Source organism: Lynx rufus, unplaced genomic scaffold (genome assembly GCF_022079265.1).
Source record: "Lynx rufus isolate CCGP_SWC_20201006 ecotype Redwood Valley unplaced genomic scaffold, mLynRuf1.p SCAF_3, whole genome shotgun sequence".
NCBI lineage: Eukaryota > Metazoa > Chordata > Mammalia > Carnivora > Felidae > Lynx > Lynx rufus.
This window is the reverse complement of record NW_025814845.1, coordinates 92,550,001-92,569,463: the sequence shown is the minus strand read 5'-3', so window position 1 is coordinate 92,569,463 and position 19,463 is coordinate 92,550,001. Positions and strand designations below refer to the sequence as shown.

At 35.6% G+C, this 19,463-nt stretch overlaps 1 protein-coding gene across 12 annotated transcripts in view; it reads left to right on the top strand.

Annotated features, from left to right (window-relative positions):
* Window positions 1-19,463, top strand: part of CAMK2D (calcium/calmodulin dependent protein kinase II delta) — a 320,398-nt gene that overhangs the window by 225,582 nt on the left and 75,353 nt on the right. For 8 of the 12 annotated variants that reach the window (XM_047091616.1, XM_047091618.1, XM_047091614.1 and 5 more), the window contains exons 6-7: window positions 1,930-2,002; window positions 12,448-12,550. In XM_047091616.1, coding sequence (XP_046947572.1) covers window positions 1,930-2,002; window positions 12,448-12,550 — 176 coding nt within the window. Of the gene's footprint in view, window positions 1-1,929; window positions 2,003-2,950; window positions 3,024-12,447; window positions 12,551-19,463 lie in introns of those variants that run through there. The other 4 variants (XM_047091617.1, XM_047091615.1, XM_047091625.1 and 1 more) reach the window with 2 other exon arrangements.

The window sequence follows — 19,463 nt, the reverse complement described above, 5'->3', positions numbered from 1 at the left end:
TTCTGTGAACCTTATCTGTACATGACTACATGCTAATTTTTTAATGGAATTTTTACTGCCAAAGTCAAATAGAAACTTCCATGTCCCTTATACTATGATGAGTGAATCACCACTTGCTCAGTTTATCCCATTTCTTACATTCGGCCCCTGAAAAGAGGCTTCAGAGCAGCCTCGCAATTAGCTATTTGCCCACTTGCCCAAAGAGAGTAGTAATTTTAACTAAGGTAGTAAACAAGTTAGGGAATTACATTTATTTTGCTATTTAAAGTTATGTAAAACAGGTTATGTTTGAAAGATATTGGTTGAAATTAAAATAGAAACTGTTTTCACTATTGAAGAACCCTACAGATAACAGGGTAGACCCTATAAGTTGGATCATTTTATATGCATGTTTCTATTAAGTTTTGGATTTTACTATAAGTTAATTTTTAGGATAGGTCCTACAACAAAATCAAGGAGAAGGAACAAATCTTCCCACGTACAAACATAAAGAAAAAGTCTTTCCTTACTAGTCCTCAAGAACTTAAGAATTGAATCCATTCTCACTAGCAAAAAATGATGTAATTCATTTAATTTGAATTATTGTTTACTTCTTTATTTTGCATTATTCATTAAACCTGATGACTTACACCTGCGGTTGAAGAGAAAGTGAAATATTTCTAAAAAGTAATACAAAGTGAAGGGAAAAAATTCATAGGATTTAAAAAATAATTACCAACACACACTCAAATAACCTATATAGTCAAAAAGTAAACGACGTTTAGCCCCTTTTTAGCCCTTTTAATGGTACTCTTTATAGAGTTAGCATTGGAAAATCATAACCACAGTCATGTTTTTTTTTTACATTCACATTGTAAGAAATCAGATGGTGATTACTTTTTATAATTCAAGGATTTACTTTGGAGTAATATTATTTTGTACATTAAGTGGTTGAAATGTGCTTATTAAAATGTTTGTTAGTGAATATACCTCCATACATAACCTGTATTTGAATTGCACAGTAAATTTGTACAAAATACATCAGTGTGATCTCTATTATTTTATGTCAGATGACAGTTCATGGGACCTTATAGGTGCCAATCAATGATTTATCCCCTTTAATTTAATTAGCAATCTGTTTGACATCAGCGAGCCTTTAATAAGAATAGTATAAATTGTACTTTTTGACATTGTATAAGCAAAAGTTTTCCTTCACTGAGGTGTATGGAAATGTATCTAACAATTACTAGTGTTCCAGGGTATTAAAAAGTTTTTTTTTTTTTTTTTTCGTAAGTTCCTAGCCCTTCTCCGGAGTATGCCTCTCCTGAAGAGGGATTTATTTTATGTCGTGGGTTTACTTGAAATTTTCCCTCTGTTATTGAGACTTGCATTGGTTTTCCTCTTAACATATTCTACAAGAAGCACCAGTTCTAAGTCAAAATGATAAATGTGTCCCTCCATTTTTTTAACCCTCGTTTCACCTGCCACTTCATCTGTGTTTACCCTCTTGTTTCAACACCTATGTTTAATTGTGACCTCAGATTTTAAACAGTTTAGATGTGTATGAGAAATACTCATAAATTTCATATTGCTAAAGGAATTTCCCAGAGCATTATGGGAATATTTATGAATTTTTCTCCTTGAATATGGAAATTTTGACTTCTGTATACAAGTGATTTAATATGTACACTTGCAATGAAAAAAAACACACAGCTCAAATTGTTTTGTCTGAACATGTCACAAACTCTATGTTGGATGTCATTTTTGTTAGAACCAGAATTAGCTTTATTCAGCGTTATTAAATTCCAATGTAAAGCTAAAAATATGTTGTGAAAATATAATTTTTGTTTGTTTGTTTGTTTCGTTTTAACTTTCATTTTATTTTGTATTCAATGTGATTATGTACCTTTAAAATGTTCTCCCTTCCATTCTGCCCTTGTATCTTTACAGTCATTGTATACAGCAGATTCTAGAAAGTGTAAATCATTGTCACCTAAATGGCATAGTTCACAGGGACCTGAAGGTCAGTATATGGAGTCCATAAATCTGAATCAAAGGAGGTTTTTTTTTGTTTGTTTGTTTTATTTCTGGGGAAAGGGCAGAGGGTGGGTATTTAAAATGGTTCCCTTGCCTTTCCCAATTTTTCCCTAAAATGACTACATGATGAAATGATAATGCATGATGCCTCTTTCAGTTTGCTCATCTACAGGCTAAATATACATCATAGCAGAAAGGAAAGGACAATATTAAAAACACAACCTGTTAAGTTTCCAAGCAGTAAACTACCAGAGGCGGTTTGGGGGCAGGCTTTCCTGAAATGTCCAGCATTCACCTGGAGATAAACTTGGCCTGTGATGTATGTCCGCCTGTAGATTTAAACACCACTTCTGTTCTGAGACCATGGGTTGCTGTAGCAAAACAACTGGCTACACATTGCTCCATTTGAGTCTGATGAACCCTCAGGCAAGAGGTAATAATTGCCAGCTAAATTAAAGCACAAGAAGTTAATGATTTATCAAAAATTCATTACGTATCCTAATTTCACCTTAATGGTGCCTTGACTGCTAATGTGACAGCCTTTGGAATGATACTGAAAAATGGGAGGGAATAGGGAAGCAGTTTTTTTATATGGGGTGGAGGTGGACCACGACAGCTATAAAATTTTTACTTGCATTCCAGTTCTTTTCCTATAAGAATTTAGAACTAGGAAATGAACTCCTGAATTAAAATATTTTTAAGAAGGTTTTTGTCCTCAAACACGTGGATCCACATTTTCTCTCACATCTGGCAAGATCCTGATTGCGCTGAGGTAGTAGTCACTCTACTTGAGCAATATGTTTACATTACTGAAGGTGGTAAAATACAACCCAGTTGTCTGCTGGTTTTGCACTGTAACCCAGTCTCTCTGAGGGTATACAGACAGTGAGTGTAAGCTTGGAACTAACACACGCCCCCTGGTGTTTGCATGCAGTCATTGCATTCAGCAGATCCTGGAGGCTGTGCTACACTGCCATCAGATGGGCGTAGTCCATCGGGACCTGAAGGTGAGTAATGCTGTTGGAGAAGATAAACCACCACACAATTCCTAATGACTGTTCAGCTGCAATTATGCCTGTAAAGGCAAAAATATGAGCAAGAAAGTTGTGTGGACTCATTCCAACACATTACGAAAACACATTCCCTTACCACAGTCTCGCTTATTTCATCTCTTCTCTGATACACACTTGAGACTTACATAAATCCCATTTCATCCCGAGAAATAATGTCCTACCATTAACAATAAATAGGTTGCTATATTTCTTTCCTCCTAAGAATATAGCACTTAATGTGACTTTGAGTACGATTGATGGTCTCTTCTTCAGTCTGAACTCATTCTGTGGACATTGATCAAACATACTATTTTAGAGTCATACTGTGTATACCTAATATAATGTAAATAGTTATGAAAATTATAAAGAGAGTAGAGATAAATTCATTGAATAGGTTTTTGGCCCAAGTGATTGGTGCTAAAGGACCTCCGTTTTGGGCTCTGAAGTCTCTTTCCCTCAATAGTAGTTCCAGGAATTCTGAGGACATTGAGGCTTCCTGGCTCCTTGTTTATTTACATTCCTAAGTACTAAGATACTAGTGCCTTTTAAAACAGATAGGAAAAAGGTCAAACAGATTTAATGTCAAATAATATTTATGTAACCTGTATATGGACTCATACTTTTAAGACTTCATTCAGTTTCTGATACCATTGAGGATGAGAAATGTTCAGATCACTTAGAAATTAAACAGTTCAGGGGGAGGCTTCTCTTTCATCCACTCTCTGTCCCCTTCTGTCAGCACTCTAGTTTCACTTATGGAATTTCAGGGACCTAGTGAAGGCCTAGAAATTTAAGTGAAAGCACTGGGTGGGCAAAATAGCAAATTGTGAGCACTATGCGGTTGTCATTCTTTGTTTCAAGCCTCAGCCACTTCCAGGCATTAGTACAAATGTGGCCAAGTAATGTAGAATGTCAACTGTGTGTGTTCAGTGGGAGGACCTGGGCTGGTTTCTCACTTGCAGACTTCCCTAGTTACGATACATTGGTAAATCCGTAGTTACAATTCATTTAGTATGCTCTGGAAGAATATATCTCTAAGGATCCACAATGAGTTACTTGAAGATGTGATGTGTAAGCAAAGTATCACCTTAGTCTCTCAGATCTTCCTTCGATTTCAGTTTGAGTCTGAGAGCTTTAAATGTCAAAAGCAAAGGTATGGTTAAGGGCATTTTCTTTTGGAGAGCCAAGATGGGACTGTGTGCATCTGCTAACACTTTACCAAATGTACCCATCAGGATTAAGGAAAAACAATATGTTCCTTTGAAAATTCATATCTTTGGCAATCACCTCAAGAATTCCCTATCAGACATGTAGAGAAAGTCCCCGTTTTGTTACTCCTCCAAGCTCTCACTGTACTACTGTCCTAAGTGAATATACATGAGCATACACATTTATTTGTACAATTTTATCAGATACTCAATTTAATACATTATCATTTGAAATATGTTACTCCATGTTATGTAATTATAAGTATACTCTAAAAGCCAAGGTTGAAAAAATGTTAATTCTCTTACATGACCTTAAAATCTATCTTGTGGGGTCATGATATTGGGCTTCTGTAAGTGTTCCAACTCAGCTGAGCTCTTCAAAGACTGGAGCTTTAACCAGAGATGGCAGTGGGTCTAGGTTGTGGGCTGTGCAAAAATATATTTTCTGACCTAGGAGTTAAATTCACTAGTTAAAAACTCAGGCAGGGGGCACCTGGGTGGCTCAGTCGGCTGAGCGTCTGACTTCGCCTGAGGTCATGATCTCGTGTTTCATGGGTTCGAGCCCCGAGTCGGGCTCTGTGCTAACAGCTCAGAGCCTGGAGCCTGCTTCGGATTCTGTGTCTCCCTCTCTCTCTGTTCCTCCCCTGCTCGTGCTCTCTCTCAGAAATAAAGATGAAAAAAAAAATGAAAAACTCAGGCAGATGATTTTTAGGGAGGCCTGATACCAAAGGAAATAACCTGCACATCACTCAACAAAATGTTTTTGTTCTCCATCCTTATTTTGATTTTGGGAGAGGATAGGAGTATGCTTTGTGTAGAGCTTGTTATAATTTTTGGGATTATCTTGGTTTCTGTCAAATTCCTGACTTGAATAGATTTCAGTTGAGTCTAGTTTTCAGGGCATGTTTCAGTAGGCCATTTCATAACATGATAAGAGAGTTCATAACATACTAAAAGAATATATTAGAGGAAGTTTATACACACACCCTGAGTGTGCTAAATCTCTGATTTTGTTTTATGTCTTTTATATCTACATGTATACTTTATCTGCTAAGTATACTGCTTGTAATAGTATATTTGGCAATACATAAAATTGAAAGAGATAGGTAAAATTTTTTATTATCAGGCTTTAAACAAAAATTTGCCCTCCTACTCTTAGGTCATATATTTTTGTTTCCATATCTTGATTCATTTGTTAATTCGTATATAATACAGATGTTTGATGCACAGTTTAATTTGTCCATATCAGTGAGAGAAAAACACAGAAAGTGTTCTGTTTTCTATCATTATTAAAAGCACCTACAAGCATATGAGTACTGTACAATTTGTTTGTAAGCCCATCCTAGAACAATAGCTATATTACTGTAATACCTATAATATCTACTTATAATACTACCTATAATACTTCACAGTACCTAATATAGGACCTAGTAAGTATTTACCTAGTAAATACTTGTGGCATATGCTTTCAATTTAGGAATGAATGAAACTCAATGAAAAGCACATTTACAATATAAAAAGCATCATTGAATAAAATAGCTTTTGTGGATGTTAATTAATATTGAATAAAGAGGATAAGTATATCCTCTTTGATACGGTCATAACATAAAGATCATTATGTGAATAACTGCCACTCTTGGGAGCTTCTTAGACAGTGGAATCCACAAGATGGAAAATTATAAGGATCTAGAGACAAGGCTGAGGCATAGCAGACAATTAGTGGATGTCCTCAAACAAGCAGTAGAATAAGGTTCCATGTGGTGGGATATTAGCATAAAGGAAGCACATCAGTCAGAGCCAGACAGTATCCAGTGGATACACAAGCCTTTTGTCTAATGTGCAGCCAGTGTCAAACCTAAGCAGTATTAAGGAGTATCTACCAGTGGTGACATAATTATAGTACTATAGTTGAATATGACTCTCATCTTTGGGAGAATTTGGATCAAGGTGAGATGTTAGTAATAAAAATGATAATAGCTGCCATTTATCAGGCATTTACCATGTACCCTAAACTATGATATCATATGAATCTTAACAGCTTTATGAAGAAGGCGCTTTGATATTCCCCATGTTGCGTAAAGAGAGCTTTAGCAACCACTAGTGAAAGAACTTACTCATGGTCGCTCAGCTAGTGAGATATGATTTGTGCCCAAGCATTTTGTTTCCAGTGTCTGCAGACTTAATTGCTACCATTTCTCAATTCGTTAGTTGGATAAATCAAAAACTTTACAGAGGCCGAAAAATAGGTCAAACGATGATGGGAAAGTAATTTCACCGGCAACAGTAAGAATTGGAGAAATGATTTTAAGATTTGTGAATCAAATGATTAAAATGATTCTGCCTATGGATGTTCCAGAACTACACAAAATCTGTATCATTAGGAATAAGAGAATAAGTTACTTTTTAAGATATAATATGGAGTGGAAGGGGACAATATAATTTGCCAATAGATTGGTGTCCAAAATATAAATTTCTTATTCAGGAAATCAGTAAAGTGACATTGGTCCCAGCCTTGGGAAAATGAGGCATAGAGAAGAACGATATGCATTTGCCACATGTAATTTAGGCCACATCAGACAATCAGTTTGAAGTACCTAAAAATAGACTGTTTACAAAGAATGGATTGCTATAACTCAGTGTTGAGTGTTTGTGAACTGAGGATTGAAAAGTCAGGTATAAAGAGAGAGGAACAAACATTCATCAAACATGTCTTGAGTATCTGTTGAGGCACTGTCATAACTCCGGGCATAAATTACAGAGCAAACTAAGAACAAACCTTATGTGGATAGAACCTATAGGCCACTGAATAAAGATCATTTTAAAATATGTATCAGGGCTGTTCCTCCCAGAAAGAAGGATATACATCACATGAATACTGCACCCTGAAAAGCATTAGGTTAAAAAGGTCGCAGTAACAAATCACAGCTCTTGAGGTCACAAGAAGTAGAGGGATATCAAACCAGATGTGTTCTCTCATTTAAGAGCCTGAAGAGTACAGTTTCTGTGAATCAGTTAACAGAAGTCAAAGGAGGCAGCTCTATAGCTGCATTTTATCTTTTAACTGTATTTCACACAAAGGGGTAAGATTTTTTCAGTTCAAAGTACAGCAGAAATGGTTACCAAACTACTTCATGAACACCAATCTGGTTAGAAGACTTCATATACACACAATAATCTCTTAGCAGCACATCAACACCTGTAAACTGGCTTAGCAGAGAATGAGCTACCTCCTGAAAAACAATGTTATTTAATGGAAAAGTCATTAGGTCAATAGATGGAGAAAGAGAGGGAAGAAGAGAGAGAGGAATAGAATAGGTTTTTAATGAAGGTAATAATTCTGGAGATTTGGGGGCACTTGAAAACTTTTATAGGAATAAAATTAAATTTAAAACCAGAAAAGAAAGAAATTAATTTTCTGGAGGACTATGACATGCAATAAATCCTCTTTAGCAATAGATATATCAAATTATGAATGTCTGTTTTGAATAATTATAAAATCACAATTATTCCACTTTTCTCAGAAGCATACTTAAATACAAGTTTAACAAACTTATCATTTGTGTATAATGTATGTCGAGGTGCTTTAGAAACTATGTAAGTGATAAATTCCATAATTCATTAGTCATTCTGGTGTCTCTTTATTGAACCTGACAACTGTGTGTCAAGCCATAGAGAAACAGTAGGTGATTGACACAGTCCCACTGTGGTCACCCTCACTTCTTTCAGTCTACCTGAAAATATGTGCTAATGATGTAGAAGTAGATAAAAAAAAAAAAACAGGAATGGAAAACAGACAATTCTAAGGAACTTGCTCCATATATGCATGGTTATACAAATAATACTTCCTAATCACAGACTTACAGCACATGTGTCAGCTGAAAACTCCATGTGCTAACTACATAAATTCAGGCATCCATTCCATATAAAAATAAAAACAAAAGTCACTTGTACCATGTGCACAAAAGAACTTCTACCATGTTCATGAGTGAGATTGGTATTCAAGGTTTGCAATTCATGCAAACTTTCACTTAGTTTATTTCTAGGAGCTTTGTTCACACCTTCTTTGGCAAAGGAAAAGTGACTGAAAACACACCAAAGCACAGAATGCTTATCTTCATGTTGAAATAATTGATACACTTCAATAGAGGAAAGAAATCTAAAAAGACAATTTCAGTTCCTGAAAACTAATATGCAAAGAAATGTAAGAATTAAATAATAATGGAATAATGAAACTAATAACTAGCTGTTTTTATAATATTCATAAAGGAAAGAGCTATAAAAAAAAAAGTAAAGCACACATGATGTTGCTGCACATATATAGTCCTAGTATTTGAGTTTTATTGGCTAGGTTTATTGGTTGTGATATGACTGATGCTGAAGATGGTCACCACTTTTGCCAAATCAGTTCCTTCATAAAGATCACATTAATTTAGAAATTCTCATATGTTTGTGAGATTTTTGAGAAGCAAGATTGAAAATATGTCTCATAAGTTCTCCCCCTTGTCTTATTTGGATATGGGTAGTAAATATTTTTGAGTATTTCAGATTCTTTTGCAACTAGCTACTTAGTGGGCTGTTTATACCAATGGTATAAAACTTTCCCATTTTTAATCCATTGGAGGAATTCCCTCAGTCTCACATCTTTAAAAGAAGCAATCAGAAAGCTGGCTTCAAGTCCTCCATCTTTTTTGATGTCTCTACCTCATTTAGACACTGAGGAGTTTGAGTCATTTTATCTCCTATGCCAGTCTCTGTCCTAAAAGTGATTCCAGCAGCTTGCCTAGGTACTTTGAGATATTTGAACAGATTCAAGAAAATCTCAAATCACAACTAACAAAGTTGCCTCTGCATCCATATGGAAGTAGAAAACAAAACTTGCCAACAGTTGCTGCTCATTACAGCTGATATGCTATAAATGGTTGTTGACACTAAGACCAGATGTCATGGAAAATCCTGCATCATTAGGAAGCAATTGGGTGGGGAAGGAACCTGTGTGTGAGAACATCAGTAGAATCTATTTAAAAACCGACCTAAAAAGTGATCGCATTATAGGAATTTAGAGATAATCTCAATATATAAAGATTAGCATAATAGATTGCATTAAATTTAGGAATATAGACATCCTCCAAGTTATAAACATTCATTGCAAATGTGATGTGCATTTGAAAGTTGAAGGGACTCATTAGCTCTAAGACTGTGAGTTACCCATGTCCACACAGGACATAAACCTAGATCTTCATCTTTTTTTAGGTCATCATGTTGCCCATTTCTCTCATGTTCATCTGTGCATTGGAAAACCTCTGTTTCTGATTTCACCTTTCTCCTTTGCTTTACAAAATCAAAATAGTCGAATAGTAGCAGATAAGAGTGTAGTGGTGATCCTTTTTAAGGAAGCAGCCACTAATTAGCTGTAAGATTCTACCATTTCAGCTTTTATGAAATATAATCACAAATTATCTTCCTTTCTGTCGGTATTCAGAATTTGAACTAACCTACTTGCCAACAAACTTTTGTAGTACAACATATTTTTTAAGTTGGAAGCTATATAAATAGTAGAACATGATAACAGGATTATTCAAATTTTGGATATATTCCAGAGAGTTGTATATAGTTCAAATCTGTGTGCTATTTCTAATGTTTCATTGAAGCTGATCATTAGAAGCAATCTTGTGATGAAACATTTTATGAAAGCAAAGAATCCTTTAATAAAATCAATAAACATCCTGATTTTACAGTTTGCATTCCGTAATTCAATATTTTAGGTTTGCCTAAAAGATATGTACAAACATGAGGCCATTTTAGTGCTATTAATTTTTAAATCTACACAGTAACCTTGAAAGAGCCCTGCCTTTTCCTGTACATAACTGCAGCTGAACAGTCTTCATGGGTAGAAGGTGAAACACTGATTCAGGAGGATTATTTCCCTGGATGACTCATGAGGCCCTATAGAGAGGTCTTCTAGGTCATCTCTAGGTATGAATATTTGCCCCAGTCATTCAGAGGCCATGCATGATAAAATCCTAAGGTGTTCCATTTCTTCTGAATTGGCAGATACTTGGTGTTTAAGGGCATAATGCACACAGCACTGCCAAGAAATGTTTTTGATCTAGTGATAAGAATAAAAGCACATTAAATATTTTAAAAGTTTACTTACTGATGGCGCTGGCATTTTCTCAACAACTTCAGTATTATTTGATCTAAAGACCCCAAATGACTGAGATTTCTAAAGTGATTGGAACTCTCCTTGAATGAGTGTGGTTGACAAATTAGGACAGATGTGTATTAGCAGAGATCTCTGACATCTCAATGCTTTTGAACGTGAAGGTTACAAAGAACTAAACTATTGCTTAGAGTTTGATGTGGTTTTTCCAAGTCATTTATTCCATAAATTAATAGCTGGAAATCACATTGTGATTAAATTAGAAAATGCGTGAATGTAGTGGGCCATAAATTTTATTAATGAAAACAAAATGTCAAATATTAATAATATAACATTGTTAGGTTCTGTACTACATTAATAGACAACAGAGTTCCAACTAATTTTGAGTGTTAGGTTTTTACTAAAAGTTATTTCAGCCTGGAGATCTTTCATATCCTTGAGACATCTTTATCCCAGTGTCCACATTAAATTACCATGTGTTTAGTGTTGAGGTGATTAAAAAAACAAACCAAAAAAACCCCTATCAGCCCTAAGAAATTACAAAGTTTTCCTTACAGTTACCTATTGTCATAATAGTGATGAATCTGATGGCAGTGAACAGCAATAGCCTGAAGAAGCTGGTACTTGATTAAAACTTACTTGCCTACACTCTTATTTCTTGTAGACTTAACCTAATTTTTTCCAAGTTCTGGTTATGAGTCTTTGCTAATTTGCATGGCTGGCTTAATAAATATTGGTTTAGGCTGTGTTTATACAAGGTCAAAACAACTAACAGAATTGCTTAATTCAGTAAGAAAAAAGTAGCCATTTCATGAAAAAAAAATTATATTAGTTTGCTAACACATAAACAGAACCAATTTGAATGACCTGAATATGTAGATTTCCAGACAATTGTTTTGGCACTTGTAGACTCCATTGTTTCCCAACTTTTTTCAGTCTGAGGCACACATCTAAATTTACTGGGTTTTAGCCCAAGGTAAGAACATGTTGAACTACACTCCCAAATGTGTACTTGGGGATGGTGGACTTCACTGTATGTCTTAATCAGCCTCCTTTTCCTGACCGTCTTCTGCCTTTAGTTCCTAAAATCCACAAAGGCGGTCTGGGGAAATTCAGGATTTTGCCCTGATGCCTGTTTTCAAAGTTCCAGTGTGTCTCGATGCCCTGGTTGGGAAACAGGGATAAATAGACACAGCCTTATTCCAAGACTGAGTTATCAGTCCTTGAACAACGATAAATACCCAAGAAAATGAAAATGTGTATTTCTTATAGTATTCCAACATGTGAGAACACATATATAAAGAATGATTTGAATCACACTTTGTAGACATATAAATTATGTTTTAAAAAACTGGCTTATGAAGAAAAAAAAGCTAACTATAACATTTGGCAAATAGTAGTACACTCTTCCTGCCTTTAAGAATAAACAGATTCTTAAAGACAGCAATTTAATACGTAATTCAGAATAAGACTCCAAAATTTGTTCAGAAATTGTTTGGAAACATTGAGGAATCAAAATCACTACATTTGGGTCCAAACTCTTGAAGTCAACTAGGATTTAATTTGCACAGTTTCATTTGCCAAATGTCTGTAGATTGGTCCAACTCTTGTTATCATTTTGCCAAGTTTCCTTCTGCTGAAAATGTCTGTGCTCTATTAGGCTTCTAAGTCAGTGTCCATGGCCAAGTCTGGACCTCAGCAGCCCTTGGAAGCATGTGAGCAGGTCAAGACAGGTGCTTCCATTCATTTGATCTCTCCCCAAGTGTATTCTCTCTTCTGCCCAGTATCTCTCTAGTACATTTTTGCATCTGTCTGAAGCCTGCACACATGATAATTTTTAATCATTTTTCTAACCATATTTTCCCTGAGATTTAGGAATGACAGTCTCCTGGAGAGAGGACAGTGCATGACTTTTTTTTTTTCCTATTCTTACAAAATATGTTGTTAGTTTTGAATAGTCACTTAAAATAGGTTCTCACTTCAGTCTCTTTTTTTTTCTTTCTAAATAAAGCCTGAGAATTTGCTTTTAGCTAGCAAATCCAAGGGAGCAGCTGTGAAACTGGCAGACTTTGGCTTAGCCATAGAAGTTCAAGGAGACCAGCAGGCGTGGTTTGGTGAGTAGGGCCTCTCTCTACTTCATGCTGCTCGTTCTCTTCTGGCTCATTGTAGCCCACTTCCCAGCCAAAATAAGACAGAAATGTTGCCTCTAACAACAACCTGACTAAATTTGAAGACATTAGATCTTTATAAGCACTTAATTTTACTGACATTAAAGGGTATATGATCTAGAAGTAATTTAAGGGAAAATATTAATATGAGAACAGTAACACATTGACTTTTTCTTAAGGGATGAGTGAGAAAATGAATCCTGTACCAAGAATTAATGGGGAGGGTTGCAGTGTTTAAAAAGGACTTATTTTTCATTTGAGAAGAAATTTATTGTTCACACAGAACCTTACTTGATGCCAAAAACTGCTGTATAAATAGGTACTCAGGAAATATGGACTATTTCACATATTTTTTTGATTAAGAAATTAAGGTTCTAAAAATATTATGTGTGTATGTGTGTGTTTACCTTAATTATCTTCTGTTCTTTAAACTTCCAGTTTCCTCTCTAAAATTTTGATAATTTTGAAATTTCTATATGATGAAATTTTGTTTACAGTTTGTTTACAGTTAAGAAAGAAATTAACTGTGAGTTTAAATTAGAGCATTTCTAACCAGGCTTGTGGATTGTTTTAATATTTATCCTGTCAGGTTATTTTATTCACTTTTTTTATGCCTCCGCTTCTCAGTACTGACCCAGTTTTTCATGTAATGTCCCAAAATATAACCTCTCCCCAAGCCTCAATCTTACTTTTCTGACTTTCAATGTATTGAGGTTAGATTATTTTTTAAATGATTTTTTTCACTTCTCATTGCTTTTTCGCTGAACAACAACAGAGCACTCAAAAAAATGCTTATTCCTTTTGTTTTACATGCAGACCCTCTCTGTGTTTTCCTAAAGATAAGGTGTGCACAGAGCTTCCAGGATTCACTCTGTCTCTAATCTGTCCCAGCTAGTAAGTGGGAATGGATGACATGGCAGCCTTCTCCCATCTCCTCTGCCAGCAGCTTAATTTAGGACCTCATTTTCTGCTTCCTGTCCTGTTTCAGTAGTACCTGACTGTTACCCTTGCCCGTGAGTCCTCCTAAGCTTAATACCGTCATTTGCATGAAGTCTCTCCTCACCCACCAGATAAATTTAGTATCTCCAAATTTGGCATTTGGTTTGTCATATTTTGACATATGAATAAGCTTGTTCCTGTTAATTGCAAACTCAGAGAAAGTAAGACCTAGAATAAGTACTGTAAATTGGAGATACAGTCACATCTTTGTATCCTGGGTAAGAACATGGTTGACACAGATAAAGAATATATAGTAATTTGGAGTTGGGGTCCAACAGGAAGTAGCAGGGCAATCGCAGAGATGGACTGAGTAATTAATGGGGATGCTTGAATTAAGCATGAGGCCCTGCCCCCTCAAGATGCTGACACTTCCATATCAATAACTATTTACCATGCAGTGTGGGAGCATCTTAAAAGAAGCATGCATGAAGTGCTGTGGAGCACAAGAGAGGAAGTCTGAAATTCTGCCTGTGGGGAAAGTTTCAGTGATTGGTGTGCTTTTCTGCCTCCCTAATGGGTGAATGAGAATTTGTTCACTAACATAAAGGCCATACAGAGGGATCAGCACATACAAAATCTCAGAGGCATGAAACTATTGTTTCTATTTAAGGAATAACAAGAAATTTGGTATAGTAAAGTATAAAGTATACTGGGATGAGTGGTAGTTAATGAGGTGGGAAAGGATTTTATGTGCTTTTGAAGGATTTGGCTTTTATCCTAGAAGTTTCAAGGATCTGGTGAAAAATTTTAAGAAGGGAAGGACATAATTGGGTTTATGTTACATAATGATGTTGTGGGTAACAATGTGGAGGGTGGCTTAAGGATACTTAGCCTCAAGGCAAGGGACCAGTTAGGCTAATGCAGGAGGTCAAACTATGCCTGATGACAGCTTGAACTAATGAGTACGCAGAAACAAGTTCCAGATACCATGCAAAACAGACAGGGTCTCTGAACTCTAAGGAAATCTGTTTAGAGGAAATCAAAACCCTAGACGTTGGACTTTAGCCCCATCTAGAGAAAACTGGGAACCTGTTTCACAAGACTCCAGGTATGAAGCAGGATACCAAAATAGGGACTTAGATTTAGGCTAAGGGATGTAATTGTCAGAACTGGGTACAAGGTGATGATTAGATATCAGGAACAAGACAAGCCCTATTATCAGAGCTGAGGCTGCAAATTAACATCAGTAATTTGGCTTGGTGCTTGCAAGAATGATATTATTGAGTTCCTTAAATCTCCCCTGTTTTTGAGCTCTATGTTTTATCTCTTGTGCTCTGAGCTGAGGACAGAATCAAGTGTAGTGCAAAAAACTCCGCTTTTTGAACTAGAATACCCAAGCTTATATCCTGTGGTTCTTAATAGCTGTATGATATTGGGCAAGTCACTTTAACTCTGTGAGGTCCATTGTCCTCTTTGTAAGCAGTTATAATAAACACTTCCTTGCAAGGAACATACCTGTGCTACAAAAGATGTTGAATAAGTTTTCAAAACCGTCTTGGCAGGGAACACAATGTCACAGTTCTTTGCCTACTTAGTGAAAGTTGTTGAGCAAATCCATGAGTGGAAAAACCAAATACCAAGTTAGTGAAAGCAATAGCATCCAAATAAAAGTACACAAATTTCAAATTGTGATCTGGTTTATTTCTAAAAGTGATCTGGTTCCAGAGAAAGAATGACAGATTGGGAATAAAATCCCCATTTCTTCTTCTGTATGATTCTATGACAGTTAAGTTCTTGCTAGGGTATCTATTAGAGTAATGAATTTTAAGAGGTGCATTTTAAGTCCTAAGAAAATTCAGCATTTCAACAAGTGTAGGAAAAAAACATAGTTTATAAGCTTAAGCGAAAACACAAGTTTTTTTTTTTCTTTAGCATATTTTCTGCTTATTCTACTCAAGTTCAAGTGAATCCTCATTGTAACCTACCTGAGAAGGAGGCATGTGGTGTATATAATAGATCTTGTGGGTGTTCTACCAGATATATCATAAATTTTAAAGTAAAAGCATGTTTTAGTATGAACGACTTGTTTCGATATTTATTCAGTATTACCTACCAGCATAGTCTCATGTATTTGATTAATTTTATCTTTTAAAATGTATTATCAGTGTTAGGCAGGGAGTCTTTTTATTTTAATAAAATAAATTATTTTAATTTTAAGAAAAGAGCAGAACTCTTTATTTTGTGCAATGCAAGGAGTTCAAGCTTTTGCACAATTTTATTTTAAGAGTTCTTCTATAAATAAAAACGAGACAAGGCTTATAGAAGCTGTTTATTGCGTTTTTTCAATGCTCATTTTCAAGCCTAAATGTTTTTCTCATGATAATTTCTTCTGTCTTCTTAGCCCCGATTTATTTGAGCACTAGCCAAAATGCTAGAAGTAACACCTTGTGTCACTACATTTGTTAAGATGGCTAGAAAATTTACCAAAGCAAAATATCCAAATACAGTCCATTTTCTCCTGTGGGATTGGAAGTGCTATTTACAATATATCTCTAGTTCTTTGTTGCTGTTAGGGCAAAAAAGTATAACTACCACCATCTTGCTTCATGTAAGAATTGTTTTACTTGGTTGCTGTTATGTCTCTTTTTCTAAATATTAAGGTGTTTTTTTTTAATGCAATGGATACATTTCCAACAGTAAGTAATCCTGTATTTGTTTTGGTATATTCTGATACTCCTATTGGTTTTTCAGAGTGAGAAAAACATACTATCTCTAAAGAAGGCAAGCTCTCATTAATTTCCTTGCTAATAACATACATCATGAAAAACAAGATTCTTATGAGTTTAATCTCCTGCTAAAGAAGGTTTTACCCATTTTACCCTCAGTATTTTGGTATTCATGAGAACACATTGCACAGTACACGGTTCCTTAATGTTTGTGCATTTAGATTATACAGTAAAACCTTGGTTTGTGAGCATAATTTGTTCCAGAAACATGCTTGTAATCCAAAGCACTTGTATATCAAAGTGAATTTCCCAATAAGAAATAATGGAAACTCAGATGATTTGTTCCACAACCCAAAAATATTCATATAAAAATGATTACAATACTGGAATATAATACAAAATGTAATGAAAAATAAACAATCTGGGGGCGCCTGGGTGGCGCAGTCGGTTAAGCGTCCGACTTCAGCCAGGTCACGATCTCGCGGTCCGTGAGTTCGAGCCCCGCGTCGGGCTCTGGGCTGATGGCTCAGAGCCTGGAGCCTGTTTCCAATTCTGTGTCTCCCTCTCTCTCTGCCCCTCCCCCATTCATGCTCTGTCTCTCTCTGTCCCAAAAATAAATAAACGTTGAAAAAAAAAATTAAAAAAAAAAAATAAACAATCTGAACCTATCTTTGAAAACCTTTGTGACTGGTGTGAAGCAAACAAAAGAGAGGAGGGTTATTGTTTAGGACCACTTTCACTATCACTAACAGAATAACTACTATCTATTAGCTTAATGGAATCTTGTTCTGCATGGGGGCCATTGTATATGCTAATACGGATGTTGAGTACAGTACAGTATTAATCAACTCTTGTCATACACCATATTTAATGTAACTGGCAATAAAGCAGCAGAGGAAAGGGTCTATATCTGCAGGCAGCCTGACCTAGAATGAAGCAAAAGCATTCCGAAGCTTCCTCTTGTCTGGAAAAGCAAGGGACTGTCCACAGGTGCTTTGAAGTGACAAATAATACACTACCGTCAGTTATGGGCACCTTCCAACATTCTGAAGAATCACTGATATCTGCCAAACACAACAGTCTGAGACCAAGCATCCAAGCGACGATCACCCATAGTCCTGCAATGAGAGAGAGAGAGAGAGAGAGAGAAAACCATTGGCTCAGTTGTGATCATGTGACATTCAGCATCACATCTTACTTGTATTGCAAGACATCGCTCATTTATCAAGTTAAAATTTATTAGAAATGTTTGCTCATCTTGCAGAACACTTGCAGAACAAGTTACTCGCAATCCAAGGTTTTATTTGTACTTCAGTATTATTAGGAGTAAGGACCCCACTGACTGCTCAAATGATAACTATACCAAATAAGAATGAATGTGATGGTGTTTTCTTACCATTTCAGTCTCCGGAAAAGGTTTGTAATAATTTACATTTAAAATGATCTTTTCATTTCTAAATCACATGGTGACTTATCTTTTATACCTAGATAAAATATTATTAACATTTCCTCCTCTAGGAAAGGTATTCTACTAAGATATGTAAGACACACATTAAAGTTTACTGATGCTAGATAGGAGGTTATAGATTGTATATAAAAGAATACTCGACATTTAGAGTAAGGAAGGACCACTGAGAATTATAGTTAGCCAAAGAGATCACTAAGGTGGAAATAACTCATAGCCCACCCTTTGTTAGAGAAGACGTAGAGATAGAAATTGAGGCTTTAAGGAACAGAAAAAGTAACATCAAGGGCAAGAATGAGAAGTCTGTTTTCAAGAGACCTTAAAGAGATTAACCAGATCAAATGCTGAGGAGTAGAAAGAAATCATGTTGGGTAAATAAAGGGGAACTGAGTGATAAAGGATCTTAAGTGTAGGCTAGGACCTTAGTCTTTAACCTGGACTTTGGCATCAGTTTCTCATTGGGTTCCTTTGTCTGTGTCTCAACTTGGGAGAGGTTGGAATGAGAGAGAGCAGGTGTGGCATACCAGAAGTTCTTTAGAACTCTTGTGCCCAGCCCTACCTTGGAATTAGCTGACTGACATCACTCCTTAAGGTAATCCTCAAACTTCAGTTAATGGAACTGCCATTATTCAGGAATTCTTCTACTTCACAACTGTCAAGCAAATGCTTCTTTGAAGTAAAGTTTGAAGAAGAGGTAGATCTGTTGTGGTCCATGTAAAGCTTAAACTACAATACAGGGCTCTTTTTTTGGGAGTCCCTTCACACTGTCCATTCCATCTTCCTCCACTACAAAGAAAAGGAAAAGTAATACAAGGGGAAGGGGATTAAAATCCCCAGCCCTTTGCCTTACTTTCTAAAGTAATTTATTTCAGAAATAACCATGCCATTTATACACACACACACACACACACACACACACACACACACACACACACATTTGTTTTTATATCTTTGTATACATTGTTTGTACTTAATAGCTTTGAAGATGGGAAGAAAAAGCTCCGTTCCACAGAATTTTGCATCCCAGTAAATATATAATGAGCTTCTTCAGTGATTTGTGGTTAGAGGAATTCGTGATTACATATCCTTTTAAAGAAATGTTTTGTTTTTATGTGTGCCTTTAAATAAAACTGCCAAATCAGAATAGTTATTATTTAGTCTTTTTGAAAGTAAATATTTTTATTTGAAACCTATTATTTTCAGAAATAAGAAAAATGTTACTCTAGGTTCTAGCTATAAATTGATTGTTATTTAAGCGTACCTTATTGGAGTTTACATTGATTTATACAATAATGAAACTTTTTTCTGCCATCTAATTTCTCTTACCACATCTCTCTCAAAATTCTAGTTGATATTTGCTCAATAGTAATTCATTCAAATGTTCCTGAATCCTTTAAATTCACAGTTATGAGTACACACTGACTATTTATTAGTACACTGTGATCTCTTTGATATATTTCGGGCTTATTTCTTTTAGTGAATTCTTCAACTTCTCTCAGCCCCATCCTCACCTCATAGACTACCTCAATTTCCAAAAGTATTTACTTGGCATCTATATTTTGTGTCCTTCTGTTTTATAGGTGAATGCTATCATCTTTTGTCAGGTTCTAACCCTATCTTCAAATCTCTCCTCATTTCTTTTCAGGTATAGAGGAGGAAAGACTTTGTCTTTTCCCTCTTAGGTCTGTGGCGGGGGCCTGTGAGTTGAACTGACAAAAGACTGATGAAC